The sequence below is a fragment of the Euprymna scolopes genome, chromosome 19 (genome assembly GCF_053919585.1).
Source record: "Euprymna scolopes isolate OS-2025 chromosome 19, ASM5391958v1, whole genome shotgun sequence".
In the NCBI taxonomy this organism is placed as follows: domain Eukaryota; kingdom Metazoa; phylum Mollusca; class Cephalopoda; order Sepiida; family Sepiolidae; genus Euprymna; species Euprymna scolopes.
This window is the reverse complement of record NC_136500.1, coordinates 98,221,235-98,240,534: the sequence shown is the minus strand read 5'-3', so window position 1 is coordinate 98,240,534 and position 19,300 is coordinate 98,221,235. Positions and strand designations below refer to the sequence as shown.

Below are 19,300 nucleotides of genomic sequence, written 5' to 3'. Positions count from 1 at the left end.
ACACCTTAACATGTGACAACGAAATATAAAGGCTCGCTATCAAACTTATAATGAATCATAAGATAAAGAAAGAGAAAACGGGAACCTAAGTATTCATATTATCCGACAAAAAAGTAATTAAGAAAATATCACAAAATTAACGTGCTGCGAAGAAGTTTCGAAACCGAAATTACTGCAATCTCGTTTTGTGCAAAAAGATATAAAGTAGATCAAATATCACTAACTCACTGTATTAACCTGGAAATATTCGCTCTTTTATTCTAAATGATATCTTTATATTGACAAGAGAGGGAGAAAAAAGATTAGAGGGATATGTCTAATATTATTTTTTTACTTTTCCTCTTTTAATGTTGTTATAAAATGTTAAATAATTATTGAAGACTATTTTGGTAATTTCCTATGTGTTTCTTGTTTAATGCAATTGCTAAATAATTTTAAATACTTGCTGATTTCTGTTATTTTATATATTAAAAACTTATAACTTTTTTAGGCGCTGATTTAATTTTAGGTTAATTATCTCTGTGTCTTTTTATCAGATTGTGAGACAATCACACATGAATGTTGTCCCTGAGATATATAAGTTTTCTGACTGGATTTCCGAATATCACACATTTTCATCCAAAATTCGTTACGTTATTATAATTGAAATTTATCACGTTTTAGCAACATTCTATTTTTCATCAGTAGCAGCCTTCTAATACTGGCACCCCGATATATATATATATATATATATATATATATATATATATATATATATATTGAAAATATATATGCCTATTAAGCTACGCAGATTTTTAAGCATTTCCTCCTCATGAGTATCCGTCATACACACACATTCTAATACACACACACAATATATATATATATATATATATATATATATATGCATATGTGCAAAGAGAGAGATAGAGTGTGTGTGTGGGAGAAGGAGAGAGAAAAAGTGTCTAAATTTATGCCAGTGTGTTTACATTAGTAACGAAAACCCACCTTACGTCTGAAGCAAAATAAAACTGATATTGATCTTTTTGCTTTCGTTCATCTGTTGCTCTTCGCTGATGAATATAAACATTTGAATAGAATTAACTCACACAAGTATATAATGATAAATTCTATAGTAATGTTTTTCTGTGCTGTTTACAATTAGCTTTATCACATTCAAAGCCCGTTGGCTATTTGTGCAAATTCAATACAGTTTTCGTATTCTAAGAATACTGTCATCCATTGTATATAGTTAAACTGTTGAAAATTATTTAAAGTTTAATTATAATAAATGTGATTAACTTTAGGTACGTTTGCAACTATTTAACATTTCCTTGTATATACTTTATTGTACTACACAGGTATATTTGAATCCTTTCTATTTATTGCTATTTTCCTGCTCCGTCGTCCCTTGCTTATTCAATAACTGATTCGGACTGAAATAGCAATACTCAACACAGGTGCTGTTTCTCATTACTTTTTACTTGTTTTTCTTTCCATGCTTCTACTATTTCTTCTCGTTCGTTTTGTTAACACCATCAATTCTCTACTCAAGCGAGAGTAAGTGGCCTCGATTTCCCAGGACATAAGATTTCCGCGTATGTCGGCACCCTTCAGTATTACTGTAACGTATATATTTCCTTATATTTCTGCGAACTTCTAGGCATCTGCAACTATTCGTTTTGTCAAGTTCTTCGAGAGATCTTTTCAGCCTTTTCTAATTACTATCGATAATATTGCGGTTTGAATATCCGAATATTGGTTATTTTTTTCGAATTATTTGAATGCCTACTCAACCCACATCTTATTTGCTGGGATACTTGAACCCAGAAACAACCATATTCCTCTCATAACATATATAATCTATCAATATATAGTTTTTTAGCTTGTGTGGTCTATATTCTCAATTCAATAGACGTTTATGTGATCCTCCATTAAGGATCTAGCTACTGGTATTAACAAGAGCTCACAAACCACCAGACTTCTAGCGCGTTAGTACATTATTTTCCGTTCTTAACGCTTCCATATCAGTAGAAGGTGAACTGAAAGAATTTACTCGATTGTAAGAGAAAACATATCTCTCCAACTCTCCAGCACATTCTTTCGACAAAATGATGATTTTTCAGCCGCAGAATTCAAGCTTAATATTATAAGTCTCTAGTTGATAATAATCTACGCGAGAGATAGTAAGTCCCCTACGAAGCTTCAAGAATATTTATTAAAGTCTCAATTAAATCGAGTCACCTTAAACGCCCCAATTCGGTCATAAGATGCTTCCAGCAACGGGGAACGAGTTAGCAGCATTTTTAAGAGCGTGAGTTTCAACAAGTTATCTCCACAGATCAGGTTAACAAATTTTAGCCTATTATTATTATTATTATTATTATTATTATTATTATTATGTAAAAAACTATATCATATTGCTTATATCTAGTTGTAATGTTATTCTGTATTCGTACTCAATTCTAATTTTCGTTAACATATTTTATTCTTTGTGTCCATCCTTAACTAAAACTTTCTAAATAGTAGCAATTGTGCATGCCTCTTACGCGTTACACACTCACATTAGTGGATAATGTGTGTCTGCGTGTAAACTAATATATATATATATATATATATATATATATATATATATATATATATATATATATATATATATATATATATGTAAGAGAGGGACAGGGAGAGAAGAAGCGAGAAAGATGAGAGAAAAATACGTTTAGTTAGTCTTGCACTTTGATAGTTTTCTTTCGGGGAACTGCAATAGTAAGGGCGGAGGAGACAGAACCGTGCCTGTCTGTCTACCGAATACTATCGCTACTGCAAATTACGGTGTTTTCTTTCCTGTCATCTTGTTGCGAGTTTCCCCCGTGCTCCGCACAAATAAACACACACACACACACACACACATACACACACACACACACTCAAACACACACACAGACACACACACACAAGGAGAAAGCACTATTTATTTCAATAGTAATGACAAATCGTCAGGGATTTGAAAATGCACCTGTGAGAAAGATAACGTCTAGAGAAAGATTGTCACCACCGCTGACGTTGAGGAGTCAATTCACACTCTTTATCTTTATTTTATTTCGATTGGCTAGCAGACAAACCAAAACAAGGATACATTTAAAGTAACTAAGCATTATCTTTATTTTATTTCGATTGGCTAGCAGACAAACCAAAACAAGGATACAATTGAAGTAACTAAGCATAATGCAAAAACATACGCAGTGCAACATTACAAAAAGTTATTAAATTATAGTTGATAAGTTAATCTGTTGTAAAATGTCTGTGAAATTTCGAAAACGGAAAGAAAAGATTTTAAAAACTTTTTAAGTGACTAAATAAAACTAATTCTATAATGTAAATATAAGTTAGCAAATATAATCATTATAATTTGAAACCGAAGATGCTTTCCCCAACTAAAAACTAACATAGCCAATTATTAAATTAAAAATGTTAAATATGTTGTAAATAATTTTAATGTCCTTATTTCCATATCAACTCAAATGGTTTATTTTGTTTAATAGTAAGTTTAATGTGAGCGTATTAAAATATTGTATTTTAGAATCATACTTATAGAAGCCTAACTACCAAAAGTAATGCAATTTTAATTATAAAGTAAATTATGTTTAATGAAACACGTTTGTGAGATTTAAAACGTAATATGTGAAATATTGAGAACATGAAAACTTTGCATATGTGCAAGATGCAGCAACAAATCAAATTGCTTGTTACACTTTTTATCGAGCGCCCTGAATTTTCACCTTGAGCTTGGCACACTATATCTAACATTAGAAAACAATTACAATTTATATCATTTATATATATATATAGATATACATATATATAAATATAATATATATATGCATACTTGTATATATATTCATATAAATATATAGATATATATTTCTAGGAAACTATGCGTACATAAACGGCTATGTGTGTATGCATATGTTCATATCTAGATGTGTACAAAAACGTGTAAGCTAGCATAAACTGACTCATTGAACTTGGATTTAAATGATTTCTGAAATGCCAGTTCAGATTATGAATATAAGTTTGGATTTGTGCCCAAATCCTTTGCATTGACTAACAGGAATTAGACATTACAAAATTGTTTTTTAACTGAAATGTTTTTGTCGTAAATATCACCCGCTTTTATAGCCTCGTTGGTGTATCTCCCGCATACATCATATCACATAGAATTCAGAATTCATATACTATCACATAGAATTCAGAATTCATATAATATCACATAGAATTCAGAATTCATATAATATCACATACAATTCAGAATTCATATAATATCACATAGAATTCAGACAATTTAAATACAAGTGAGAAAATTAACAAAGCTACACAAATTATGAAATCACGAAGGAAACTCCATGTTGATTGACTTCGCGTCTTACGATAGAGATCTAGATCACAATATATACATTCAAAACTTGTTTGTACACAAACACACACACATATATACGTACATATATATAAATATATTGTACACACACACATATATACACACATATATATATATAGATAGATAGATAGATAAATAAATGAATTCTATTTTAAATAAAAATCAAATTGTGACATGTAAATGTTTTTACACCATTAATTGTGCATATTAAATATATGTTTGCGTGTGAACGTAATTTTAGAACAAAGTCGCCAAGTAAAACCCAAATTAAACTTTTTGATGTTTAATTGCTTTAAATAACATCGCCTTTATATTCCTATTTATTTGTCTCCCTGCGAAAACGGTCGTTTTTTTTAATGTGGGGACATCAACCTCCCCAGAAAGTTGTATTCTGGATAGGAACAAAAATAAAAATTGCCTTGGTCCAGAAGGACTTTTCCCCTACTGATCGAGGTAAGAAAAGGTGAAGTGCACTATCAGAACAGATATATCGCCTTTATATTACTGTGATAAATATATATATATATATATATATATATATATATATATATGTTGTTTATTATCGAACAAAACACATACAGCTTTCTGTTTGTAAATGAGCTTATTTAACTATGAGAAAAACTATATAGAGAAAAAACAGTAATATTTTCATCACATTCATATTAACGCATTTCTTCAAGCTCCCAAACAGCTAAACTTAACCGCAATACTATGCATCTTCATATCCATTCTACATTAATGTTGTAGCATTTAGACATTCAATCATATGAATTTAATAATATATGCATATAAATTTGTAAATATAATTCTAGAAGTTTCGAATTCAGTTAGGGTAAACGCTGACGTTCATGTATAGGAATATATATATATGTATATTTTTACAAAATGTATTGATATATTTGTTTATATATTAAATGATTCGAATTTCACAATAAAAACTTAACAAACATTATGGTAGGATCGTGGCTTTCTGTCCCGGCCTTGTCGTCCAAAATTCATCCGGTAACATCACCAAACTTTTCACAATGCTCTTTATTCCAATTTTGTTTTTCGTTTTCCTCCTTTTATTACTATTGTTATTACGGGCTGTTGGTGGCGGCCCTCTTCACCTTCAGCCTTCCGGTATTGGGTCCTTCTCTTTCGACCGTACGATTCGCAGAGGGCAAAATTAATAGCATGGCTGAGAAAAAGATACGTATCGATGGAGATGTCGTGTTCGGCGGCCTCTTCCCCATGCACGAGAAAGGCCAGGGAGACAACGCTTGCGGAAATATCAAAAAGGAAAAAGGTATTCAGCGAATGGAAGCCATGCTTTTTGCGGTTGACCGAATCAACAAAAACCCACATCTTTTGCCCAACATACATGTTGGCGTGCACATATTAGACACGTGTAGCTTCGATACGTATGCACTTGAACAATCCATGGATTTTATTCGTGCTCGCAACTTGGACATGACGGACTACACTTGCACTGATGGACGACCACCCCAGTATTCACCAAAGAAACCCGTCGTGGGGGTCATTGGCGCTGCTTCGAGCCTTGTTTCTATTATGGTGGCTAATATTCTCCGACTATTTAAGGTAGGTTTTCGAGGCTCTCTCATTATCTGGATATTTGAATACCTGTACTTTTTTGTGCAATAGCAATTTGGGGTGTATTACTATCAAAGGAGTATATCATACAGCGTATATAATGCTTTAAACAATGTTAGAATATTTGAAATACAAAATAGTACTGGTGTGAATTGAAAATATATTCTAACATTTATTTTTAGATTAGTTTAAAAAGCATAGTATATTCCATCGCGCGGTTAAAAACACTTCAAAACACAAAGCTGTTTAAATTCATAAACTATTTAGTTATTAAAATGTTAGAGTTGTTAACTTATTTAATGTGTTAAGTTTTAGTACATTTTAAATTATTTGGATGAAAAACCTCCCAAAATTCAACCCTGCAGTTTTCATAAATTCAACAGAAAAACGTTTAAGTTACAGTACAAAAAATGTTTCTCATGGAAAAATAAAGTGAATCCTGTCAGTACTTGCCGGACTAGATCGGTCCACTTATATTCATATTCTTGTCACAACATAAAGTTCCATGGGTAACGGTCAACTATTACTCGGTTCGTTACACAGTTGGGAATAGCCTGTACAAAAGTAAAATAACTTTACAACCTATTCCCAACATATAACCTAACCTTATCTTATTCTTGATTCTAAATTTATCCAAATGGATACCTAGATAAGACTAACTAAAGTAAATCAAAGTCATACATGCTATGTATCTGTGACTTGTCACGCTATTTTTCTTATTGCAAAGCTATTTTTTTTTATTAATAACCTCTTCAGATCATACACTTCCCTTTCTACATTCTTTAAATACTTGTTTAAATTATATTATGTCCATTCTAATAAACTATATGATCATGAAATTTTTTGTATAACTAGAAAAATGTTTTATATATAATTATATAATTAATTCCTTTCAGAAATGTTTCGAGCGATTAACATTTTTCGTCTTAAGTTAAATATTTTATGCTAAGTATAATATATTTTTTGTTATAATTCTCATACTTTCTTCAAAATATTAACTAATGTCGTTACATTAAAAACTCTTTATTTTAATTTCAAGAAAACAGCTGGTATCGTCATGTTAAAACGATTTTCAGTGTTCCTTTTAAAATTGATTAAAAGTATTTTCGTCTTGTATTTAGAGAATTTTCACCCATGAAGTACTTTTTTGATTTAATATGTACAATATTTTCGAAGCAAACTTTCAAACAGTATTTAACTCACAATTTAAGAACCTACTGACGTCATGTATGTTGATAATTTGGCATCATAAATTTATGAAACTGTCTTAATTTGTATAATAGTTGCTTTGTTTTAAATACTTGAAAAAGGTCATGTATTTTCCTAGCAGCGATTACAGTTCACGCGAAAGACATGGCTTAGATTTTTTTTTTTTATTGTGTATGTTATGTTTTGAGGAATCATTAAAATTATTGGAAAGTACAATTATGTGTTTGACTTGAATTTTAGAATTATTTTAGAAATTTCTGTTCATCTCTATTTTTATTCGCGGGCAAGCGACTCTATAAGTCACTCCGTCGGTCCGTCGGTTGGTCGGTCTGGTGGTCTGTCTGTAACACTTTTGTGCTTGGCCTTTTTGGTTAAGATCAAAGGGCTGCTGTTAATAGATGCTGTTCTTAGCTTTTTAAGATTGTATTTGCCTTTTAGCCAAGATCAAAGTGTAGTATCTGTTCTTACTACATGCCGTACTTATGTTTGTAACTTTGTAATATAAAGTGCGGGATCACTTTTCTGTATTAATTTAATGTACAATAATCACCAACTTTACAACCAGTCAGTCTCATTCTCCATATCATTCAAGTTGTTTTTGAAGGATTCCAGCTATTTTTTAAGCATTCAAGTCATTCTTAAAGTCATTCAATTCATCCTTAAGTTCATTAAAGTAAGTCTAAGTCATTTACTTTTTATTTATTTAAGTCATTTCAGCCCATTTTTCGGTCATTTTAGTTTATATTTAAGAATTTTATGTCGACTAATGGCTATCGGACTTGTTTAAGAGCAGTGAGAGTTTTACACTTATGAACAAAAAAACAAATAACTTTTATGGATCGATTATTTGAATATTACAAACGCGTGAGAACATCTTTATATATATATATATATATATATATATATATATATGTGTGTGTATATATATATATATGTATGTATATATCGGGATGTATATATATGTGTGGGGGGGGTAAAGAGAGAAAGAGAGAGAGAGAGTGAGGTAGATAGAGAATGAAGAGAGATAGGGCAAGGGTGCGTAATTCCGTATTATCCAAGGATTGAATGATTATAAGATATAAATATGATATATGGATATAATAGCAATTGTATCGAATTCAATATCGGATGCCAGCAATCGTAATTTAATTTTTAGGCCGCATGATAACCATATTAAATGTTTTCATAAATATATATATATATATATATATATATATATATATATATATACATATTCTTTATTAAATAGATTTAATAAATTTTCAAATATATATATATTCATATATATATATATTTTATTAAATTGATTTAATATCTATATGAATATATATATATATATAATTATTCATGTATTCACACACACATTTATATATATATGTGTGTTTGTGTGTGAATACATGAATAATTATATATATATATATATATATTTAATCAATTTAATGAAGTAAATTATAATTATATACATATAGACTTATTCATCTGTTAACACAATATGTTATATAATATATATTTTATTTATTAATTTCCCGTATTAATTCACCAGCATTAAATAGGTAAATAGAGCGTAGTAGTAACTTATTTAAATATATAACAATATATATTAGAATTTATGTGGCAGTGCATATATACATATACATATGCAAACACAAATATATATTCATTTTGAGAACGTATTTAAAACACACACATATATATATATATTATACATGCATTATATATTATATGTATTATATATATATGCATACTTCTAATAGTGTTACTATAAATGGATACAAACTCTGTTGTCCCTAGTTATTAATCGAACAAAATGTGTATATAAATACAAATATACTGAGGAAAATAGTAGTAAATTTATTATTTAAAATAACTAGAGTGCTCTAACTCTTTAGGACAAGTTACACAGCTGGCAAAACAACAGGTAGTTAGCTTACAGGCCACATGAATTCATACGCGTCATAAAGACAACGTTTCATCAACTCGCAATGGTCTTTGTATGTGTCACGAGATACATATCTTTTATACGTAGACTCAAGCTCACGTTCGAAAGGATACTGAGTTTATATCTACTGTTTTAAAGCACTGGGTTGACTAAGTTAAATTGTCATACGTGTACCAGTAAGGATTTGATATGTATCACGATTTTACTAGTCTCAATATCTATTTAGTTTGTTGCAGCATCATGGACTATTTTGCTCGGAGCGCAGTAAATAACGATAAGAACTATGCAGCTTGCAACACCAACAACGGTATAATTGCCAGTATAACACTGGTGATCATGCTTTTCTCGAAAGACAACATGAACGTCACTTGCTCCATTTCATGTTCCTCCTAAGGACACTGGTTGAATCCTGGAGCCACTTCTTTGAGTCAGTTGTATTTGGCAATACTTTTCTATAAGATATACTTTGATTAGAAACAAATACATCAGTACAGACCGTTTTATCTTTCCTTTCATATATGTGTCTAATTTATCACAGATACTTTGTACCTCATAGATATTTAGACAAAAGTGTTTTCCGTTGTTTAACTAATTATGATCAAGTTAGACATTTTGACTAAGGAGAATCGTAAGTTCATAATCCAGTTATATGAAAACAACAAAAGACAAAAAATTATTTTCTTGTTTCTGTTTTATTTTTCTGTACTTTACTGTTCTCTGCCAAATATTATACACATTGGATTGATGATAACTAATATAATTGATTAGTGCACATTTTTAATTGTATTACAGTTCATTGTTAATAAATAAAGACAGGCGGATGGAAAGTGATGGGAACGGTTTAAAATGAGAGCGTGGAGATCAAGTGAGAGTATTTTATTTTTCAATGGAGTCACTATTTACAAGGCCCGAAGACCGCGTAGATAAGGGTGAATGAATTTAAGGTGATAGTTTAGTAACCGTTAATGGTGCACATTGGATAGAATTTGGATTATATAAGGGGACGGCTCAACGTGAGCTTGTTTACATTTGTAATTGGTCCTGAATCAGGCCGATGGAACAACGTTTCACATGCGAGTAGTTATAGGAAAGAAGCTTTGTTCATGTTTAGATTAAGATAAAGAAAGAGAGTGGGGAAATTGTTGATAGTGGTTGTTACTAGTCGAGTGATTTTTGTGAAAGTTTGGTTTAAAAGAATCATAGAGTAGAGCTAAGGTGAGCACTTGTCCTGAAAATAACGATAGAGCAGAGACAGTATTCCATTTTAAGGCGTATTTAGCCTTTATATAGATAGATGATTGCATCGACACTACTGGAGAAGTAGAACGATCCAATTATTTTCCAAGCGACCTTGGCAACAGATTTGATACATGTGTTCTATTTCAGATCAAGTGTGAAGGTCAATCTTAGGAGTTTGGATAAACATGGTGCTTACTCAAGACGAGAGTTATTCATATTATCTGGGGTCAAAATATATTTTTAAAAAATCTCAATAAGTGTAAATTGCAAATAATTGTTTATTAAAACAATTACAATTAATTTCTGAAAATAATACTCGATCTTTAAAGAAAATAAATGTTTAAACATTTGTGTTATTAGCATGTGTATGTAAAATACTTCCAAATAATGCAGGTTATTGAACTCAGCTTTTGAAAAAGGCACTTTGGCTGTCTGTGTGTGTTCTTAGAAAGGTTTTGCACCGTAGTGCCTCTGGCAAAATACTGAACATCGATTAAGGAACAGTTTGATTTGGACCAAACTTAATCCACTTAACATCACAAACGAATTTGAGAATTTTTATCACTGCACAACCAGAATGGTCCGGCGTATGAAATCAAAATTCATTTTTTTATTAGACAAGGGCGTATTCGAAATACATGTTTCTGTTTAGAGCACAATCAACCCATGATACTATGACATTTTCGTTTGTAACTCCTATATGTTTCACAAAACGTACAAGCATGCAGTGACTGTATTCCCGTGTGGATGTGTATATATTTTGTACATATATACGCGTGTATATAACAGGTGTCTGATTGAATGCGTATCTGTTTTACATACATGTATTTACCAGTGATCGCCCTGTTTACAAAATGTCACACAACAACTCATCTTATATATGTTCATATATAAAGACGAATAAGTGAAGAATAAACATATTTGTCTCTTGCCAGATTCTTTGAAATTACACAACATTTGTCCAATGGGACACACTAAGCCCATCTTTGATCTTGTTGATGGAGGGAAAGCTGCGATATATATATATATATATATATATATATATATATATATATATATATATATAGTCATCCATATACAGTAGTATTGCGCTGTTTCACAATCGTCAGTGCGGAGTTTCTAACTGTTGCGCTATTTGGCTTCTGCTATGCGGGCAGTGAACTAACAATGTTTTGACATTGTCCAAATACCTAAGCTCAATTTATATACACAAAGAGCATCGCTTCATATGCTAATGGTAATTTGTGTATCACACCCCAATATGCTAAACCGAAGATAGGGAGCATTATATAATAATATATATATATGTGTGTATATATATGTATATATATATATATATATATATGAGCAAACAGTTAATAAAATATGTTAAAAACACTTTGAAATGAGTTAAAAACATATTTAATCTGAAAAGGAAACAATAGATATATGGATAGTCCTTAATCCGCGGAGTTTCGAAGAAATACTCTCCTTCTCATCAGAGGGTAGGAATTAGAAAAATGCGGGATTGGATTTTACATGCAGAAGTATTTGATGAAACAACAAGTAAGTCAAAGATCTTACTTGAAAACAAAATAAGTTAAGCAGAGGGAATATGGTAAAGAAAAGGGTGATTACACATGAATGGATAGTCTGGTGGAAGATAAAAAATCCACTGACGGTAAAATCCAAATGTAAAACTTCAAGAAAGTTAAAATAATTTCAATTTGTATATATATATATATATATATATATATATATATATATATATATATATATATATATATATATATATATATATATACGGAGTTAAAGGCATTCAGACATTCAGGAGGTAGCTGGTGAATTAGAACGAAGTTATTAAGAGTGCTCGATAAAAAGAACAAAATATAATATTTTAATTTATATAGACAACTATTACATAGTCGCTACACTGAACATGCTAATGTTTCAGAAAAATGGTCGGTCCGGACCACAAGCCTTCTGAAGTAAAGAACCAGACTTCTTCACTGAAACACAGGCTTTATTACGTCGCCTGACGAAGGCTTGTGGTATGGACTGACGACTTGACTGAAACATTAGTATGTTCCTTCTAGCGACTTTGTCATATTTGCCTATATAAATAAAAATATTATATATATATATATATATATATATTAAAAACAATTATATTTTAAAAACAATAGCGTATTAAACTCTATGAATTCTTTTAAAAGTTTTTTAACAGAAAAGAAAATACGGATTAATGACTACGACTTACCATTGATTATTCTCGTAAAACGCACACACACACACACACACACACACACACACACACACACACACATATATATATATATTTATAATGAGAAAATCATTATATGAATTCCTACTTTCATGGGATATATTTTTAATAAGTGCATATATATTCATTTATTTGTGTTTATGTTTGTTGACATATTTTTGTGTTCATTTTTAAATAATAAATTAACTTTAAACGTCTACTAATTTATAAATACATACACATATATACCTTTACGACTTTTCTTAATATATGTCGCTGTATAGAGAGTGCATTATACACACACACACACACGCACACACACACACACATATATATATATATATATATATATATATATATATATATATATATTTATTTATTTAAATATTTTATGACCATTTTAATCATTTGTTCCCTAAAAGCTCTAACCAAACAAATATATAATGTTAGGTTAAATTTCGTTTTGTTTAAAATTTCGGTTTTGTGCACTATACATTATTACAAACGGATTGTTATTCCTCCGACGCTACTTATTTGATAATAAAACGCACCATTAGAAACTGGATGAATTCATCTTTCTTTTTATTCCAACTTAAGGCAAAAAAGGAGACCTTAAACTTTAAACCTTGGTAGTCTAACTGGTCTGGGAAATATCTGGAAAACAGTTTTTCTAGGTCGATCACTATTATGTGACTCGTTAGGTTCGTGCAATCAGTATCTACTTGATAAACCATTGTAAAATATTCAAATCTCCCTTCCACTTTACTGACTAATAGAATATATTCATTGAAAGTAATTATTAAATACTAAAATTATATCATTATATTTTCTATACCATTACACTTCTTTGAATTACAATTTCATTTTTTATTTAACTTGCACCATGCATATATTAATGTCCGATATACGTGTTTTATTCTCGATACAAATGTTGAAAAATTTAGTTGATACGCAGTTTTTGCTTAAAGCACTTTATCACATTTTTGTAAACGATGTGATAGGAGTAATATAATATATGTTTATGATCTATTATTGTATAATACAAATTGTCCAGTTAATCATGTAAAGTATACTGTCAAACTACGCTAATAGTATTGTTGAAATAAACTGCAGGTATGGCAAGCATGTTTAATTTAAGATATATATATATATATGTATGTATGTGTGTGTGTGTATATATGTTTTATAAAAACTGGCTGCAGAAATCATTCTTTAAATCAAAGTAGCGTAGGTTTGCCACAACTTATGCCACATACAAACTCAACACATCATTAATAACCACTAACTTTCGAACACCATTTTACACACTAGTCGTGATATTAAAATACTACTTTACATCCTACGAGCAACACCACCACAATCGAACATATATAGAGAAACGAGTCCCTATTTTTCTCTTCAAGTATAACTATTAGTTGTCACCGGAACGAATCCTACATTTTCTACCGATTCTGTAATTACGCTGCTCGTAATTTGCTCCAGAAAACATATATACCATATCCTTTTAATTTCCTATTCATAAATAATAAAGGCTCGCTTGCCAAAGTCCGTCTACTTTGATTGTCTGAGCTCTGTAAGTCTTCCTTTCATAGTATAATTAAAACATGGTGTCGCTAACAGACATATTATAACGCCCGATGTCAATTTTATTTATATCTTAGGTAATTTGGTGTTTGCGGGTGCAAGTATCTACAATGTTATCTACAAAATTGTAATTTAGTTGCACCTTCAAAAATTCAACGTCTGTCTTTGACTGTCTTTGTTTTGGTCACATGGTATGTGCCATAAACACAAGGAAAATTGCTAACATTTCTAATTTCTTTGACAACTATTTTTTGTATCAATTTTTTTTTATTACATTTTCACCCCAAACAAGGCACATTGCCACTTTGTTGTAGGGGGCTACTATCAGGGACATAAGCGTCAGGAGTAGTGTGTACGGAGTTTAGCAGCAAGATGTCGGTTCACGTTACACTTGAACTTCTGCATGTCAGTACAGTTGGGAAAGCAGGGACTCGGAATCGAATTCAAAGTCTAGCTGTTCTGGGGAGAAACTACTGGAGTAGAATGCTCTCTTATATCTAGGGATCTCTACCGTGAAGGGGTGGTATTTGTCGGGTTTGTCTGGAGTATTTACGCCTAGGGAACACAAGTGTTTGGAGTTCGTCAGAGCATTCACCGTTAAAGTATTTGTAGAACAGGCAGAGGGATGCAACATTTCGTCGATCGGACAGAGGTTGAATTTAGATGGCAGTTCAGGACCTATCAGATAGGCAACTCTCTTTTGAACCTTGTCTAGGAGCGAGAGACTAGTGGCAGATGCACCATCCCAAATATGACAACAATACTCCATACATGGGCGAATGTATAAAGAGTCATTGACCATTGATATTGGTGGTAGGGAAGGTTTCTTGTAATTATAGAAGGAAACAAGTTTAGTCTTGGCAGCATTGAATGTGACCATCCATTTTTGTCCCCATTCCACTACTACTACTACTAGTGTTTTTGACATTTCTTTAGATATGGATTCATTTGTTTTCCTGTTGTATCTGTTATAGAGCGTGGTGTCGTCAGCATATATACCTATCTCCGAGACAATTTTGTCAGGGAGGTCATTTTTGGATATAAGGAGTAACAGAGGTCCAAGGATAGACCTCTGAGGCACGCCCTCATTTATATAATATTCTTCAGATGTACGACCGTCAAGGACAACTTGTATTTTTCTCTTATCTAAGAAGGATTTAATTATGTTATGTATTCTTCCAGTGATACCGTATGATCTGATTTTCTTTAGAAGACCCTCATGCCTTACCCTGTCAAAAGCCTTAGATATATCTAGAGCTACTGCTCTACCCTCCCCCGGTTTGTCCAGTGAATGGTATATACGTTCTAAGATTACAGTTAGGATGTCTGCTGTGGAACGGACTTGTTTAAATGCATATTGTTGGTCAGTCAGAAGTTTGGCATCTGTAAGGTGATGGACTAGAGCTTGGTTAATTATGGTCTCAAATATTTTGGCGAGACGTAGGGGGAGGCTAATGGGACGATAATTTATTGGGTCAGTTCTTTCGCCAGAATTCTTGAAAACTAGTACTACAGAAGCAGCTTTCCAGCAGTCAGGCAATCACGATTCATTAAGGCATTTGTTGTAAAATGTGGAGAGAACTGGAGCTTCTACGGCGGCGCACTTTTTTAATAGCACAGCAGGGATGAGATTGGGTCCATATGCTTTTGAAGTGTCGAGGTTTTTTATGGTAGCAGGCACCGAAGAAGATTTCAGATCACCTACTGTGGCGTCTGTCCGCAAAAGAAAGTCAGAAAGAGGAGGTGGTTAGCAGGGTCTAGTGTGGAGTTGGAGGCTAACTGTCTGGCAAGCATGTTAACCTTCTCAGTTGCAGAGCAAAAATGATTGTTGGTTGCCCATTATTATTATTATGTTGTAGATTTTCCAAAAGTCACGGGTTCCTAATTTCTGTGCTTCGATTCGTTTTTTCGTGGTTTCAGTAAATTCTCTTTTAGCTGTCGCTATTTATTTCTTACAGTTCTTTCTGGTTTCTATATACTTCTGTCTGTTTGATCTGGACTTATGTCAGTTAAATTTACAGTACGCATGCTGCCTTTGCGCTATGGCAGCTGAGCAAGTAGAAGTAAACCATTGGGGAGAGTGAGACTTGCTATAAAATTTGCGCATGGGAACATGTGCTTCAATTGCCATTTTGAACCATTCAGTGGTCTCATTTGCGCACTGTTCAGAAGGAAGTGAAAAGACATTTTGCCATGGGCCGTCCCTGATGAGATTCCTGATGGCTTCCCAGTCAGCCTTTTTATAATATCTCGTTGTTTTGATCAGTGGCTCTACAGTTTTGGTTCTAGAGTTTAGGGCGATTTTAGCCATTACCACTGCATGATCGGCGTTCCCAAGAGGGCTATGGGCATTCGTTACACAGTCATCGGGAACTGTGGTACTAAACAGATCTAGAAGTGAAGATGTTGTTCTTGCTGGTCTGAGAAACGGGTTGGAAACGTAATAATCTGTAATAGGAAATGAGCTATAGAGAAGTTATGTGTTGTGGTACCAGCTGCGTCTGCGTAAATAGAAAATCCAAGCCAGCTGCTGTGGTGGACATTGAAGTCACCAAATACATGCACTTGTGCGCTAGTGTAAAGGGAAATTGCTGTATCTATGCTGTCAGAGATTTTGTACAATCCTCGGTCGAGGGAGAACTGTAGAGAAAATAAATTAGCTAATGTTATGTTGCATGTTAAGTCTAAAGCACATAAAGGTTTGATCTTCCGATTCTAGTTTAGTTTCTCTAGACAAGGGGAGGGTGTTTCGAATGTAGACTCCAAGCCGTGTATATGTCTGTCAGAGTCCTTACGGCAGAGTGGGAGATATCCAGGCATGTTAAAGTAGTTAGAGGAGATGGAGAAATGTAGGTTAGTCTCACTTAGTGCTAAGATATCCGGGGTGTTTGTTAGGAGACAACATCATTTAAATTAGTTCTAAGCTCACGGATGTTTGTAAATGAAAACCTCAAGCGATAACGCAGGTTGGTTTTGTTTGAGTTTTGGCCTGGTTTTAGCGTATTTTTTTTTTTAATGCACTGTCATTTTTATTTTTAAGAGTGTTAGTTTAGGTAAGTGGCCCTGAGCAAGCGGTTATGCAGAATACCAGATATTCAACAAAGCAGACCATCAGTTGTCCCTCCATCTACTAGGATTGTGGCCTCAGGATAGCCCACCGGGGATGAGTGCAGGTTCCCTTTCCATGCAGGACATGGCACTATAAACATCCCGATATTATGCAACTGTTGATGGAGCAGCCGGTCTAAGCACTACCAAAGAGTTAGGACCCCTGTACTATCAGTCGGGCACAGCAGCCAGGAACTGTCTATCCGGTACCCTCAACCCAACAGACGATGGTCAACCCAATCTACTACTGACATTACAGCATTCAAGCACTCCCAATTGCCCAGCTTAAGGGATGGAATGTGTCGGGAGTGGGGAAAACGGCGTTCATTGCCCTAGTCAGGAAACAAGATCGACCACTGAGTGTTTCTGTCTACTCCCTGTGATTCGACCTCTACGCCTGCCTGATAGTCAAAGAATGAGTGTGGAAGCCGAGTGATAGACAGTACCTACCTCTTCTTAAGATTATCAATTAAATTATCAATCGTTCAATCATCATATTATCGTGAATTATCGTTAGTTACATTCATTAGATACTATTGGTTACACTTGAACATTATTGTTTCGGTATCCGATTTTAGACACTAACAAGGAGAAACCAAAAATATTTACGAACATTCTTATAAATTATATTTCCACACTTTGTACAAAGGTTATGCTTCCCTCTCTCCATCTGTCTCTCTATATCAATCTATCTACCTATTTTTAATTGCGCGTACTTCCCTTGCGTGTGTTTGTGTTTGGGTGTTCTAACTAAAATAAATAAATAAAAATAAAAACGCATTTCGTTGATAAAAAAATTGAAAAAGTATCAAAATGTTATCAACATAATTATTATGTTGCATTTAGTTACGTCTTAAAAGATTCAACAAACAATTGATTTCGACTATGTTTGTTTTGGTCATATGATATGCGCCGTAAATACAAATAAGATTGCTAACATTTCTAATTTCTTCAACAACTATTTTCTGTATTAATTAATTCATACCTTGTCGTTTTCTCGTGAGTTTTCGCTATTTACATTAATACGACACGTTAATTCATTAGTCACACTTAAACATTATTATTTCGATTTCTGAATTTCGTTTCAATAACTGAGAGGAATCAAAATGTTTACGAACATTCCCATTTATATATTTGAATGCAATATTTTCTCTCCAAAATATGTGTGAAAATAAGGATATTGTTATAAATAAAAAAAGTTTGCCAATCTAATTCCCCCTTTTAAAATTTAAAGCGACATATATATTATTTTAAAAATATAATTATCCACTGACACTGATATTTTAATTATATTTTAAAAATAATATATATGTCGCTCCCCATTAAAAGGGGGTACCAGATTGGTCAATGGGAAAATTATTCCCAACAAACATTTAGATAAAAATGCACTTTCGTATAAATACTTGAATTCATTCAAGAAAGTATCGCTAACAAAAACAAATAAAAACATCTACGTAAAATACATTTAGTAGTTCGGCGAGGTTAGCACCGTGGTAGAGGTTTCGGCTTTTTATCACGAGGTGCCCCTTTCGAATCTCACTAGATTCAGCCACTCTGATGAGTCGTGGACGAGGAAACACGTGTCAGTGGATAATTATATTTTAAAAATTATTTATATATATATATATATATATATATATATATATATATATTAGTGTTTGTCTTTGTGTATTTTAAACAACTTTTTATTTTGTTATAGTCATATATAAATGTCGATTTATGTGAACTTTCATCCGTTTTTCTCATTTTTATGCTTTAAGACCATCTTATAATTTATTTTTATCTGTTTTTGTCTTTTAATTATAAAAATTATGCTTACACATCATTGTTGACTATTTATTAATGTTTGGGATTACTAAATTAAGGCAATCTATAGTACTACCTACGACATATTATAAACAAGTAATACTTTTAGAGTGTTTATCAATTACTATTGCATAATTCATTTTACTTTTCATTCATTTGCTTTTTA

At 32.2% G+C, this 19,300-nt stretch overlaps 1 protein-coding gene across 1 annotated transcript in view; it reads left to right on the top strand.

Moving 5' to 3' along the window:
- Nucleotides 1-5,217: 5,217 nt before the first annotated feature.
- Nucleotides 5,218-19,300, top strand: part of LOC145239854 (metabotropic glutamate receptor 8-like) — a 736,068-nt gene continuing 721,985 nt past the window's right edge. The window contains exon 1 of the mRNA XM_080103413.1: nt 5,218-5,995. Coding sequence (XP_079959539.1) covers nt 5,366-5,995 — 630 coding nt within the window. The 5' untranslated portion in view covers nt 5,218-5,365. The remainder of the gene's footprint in view (nt 5,996-19,300) is intronic.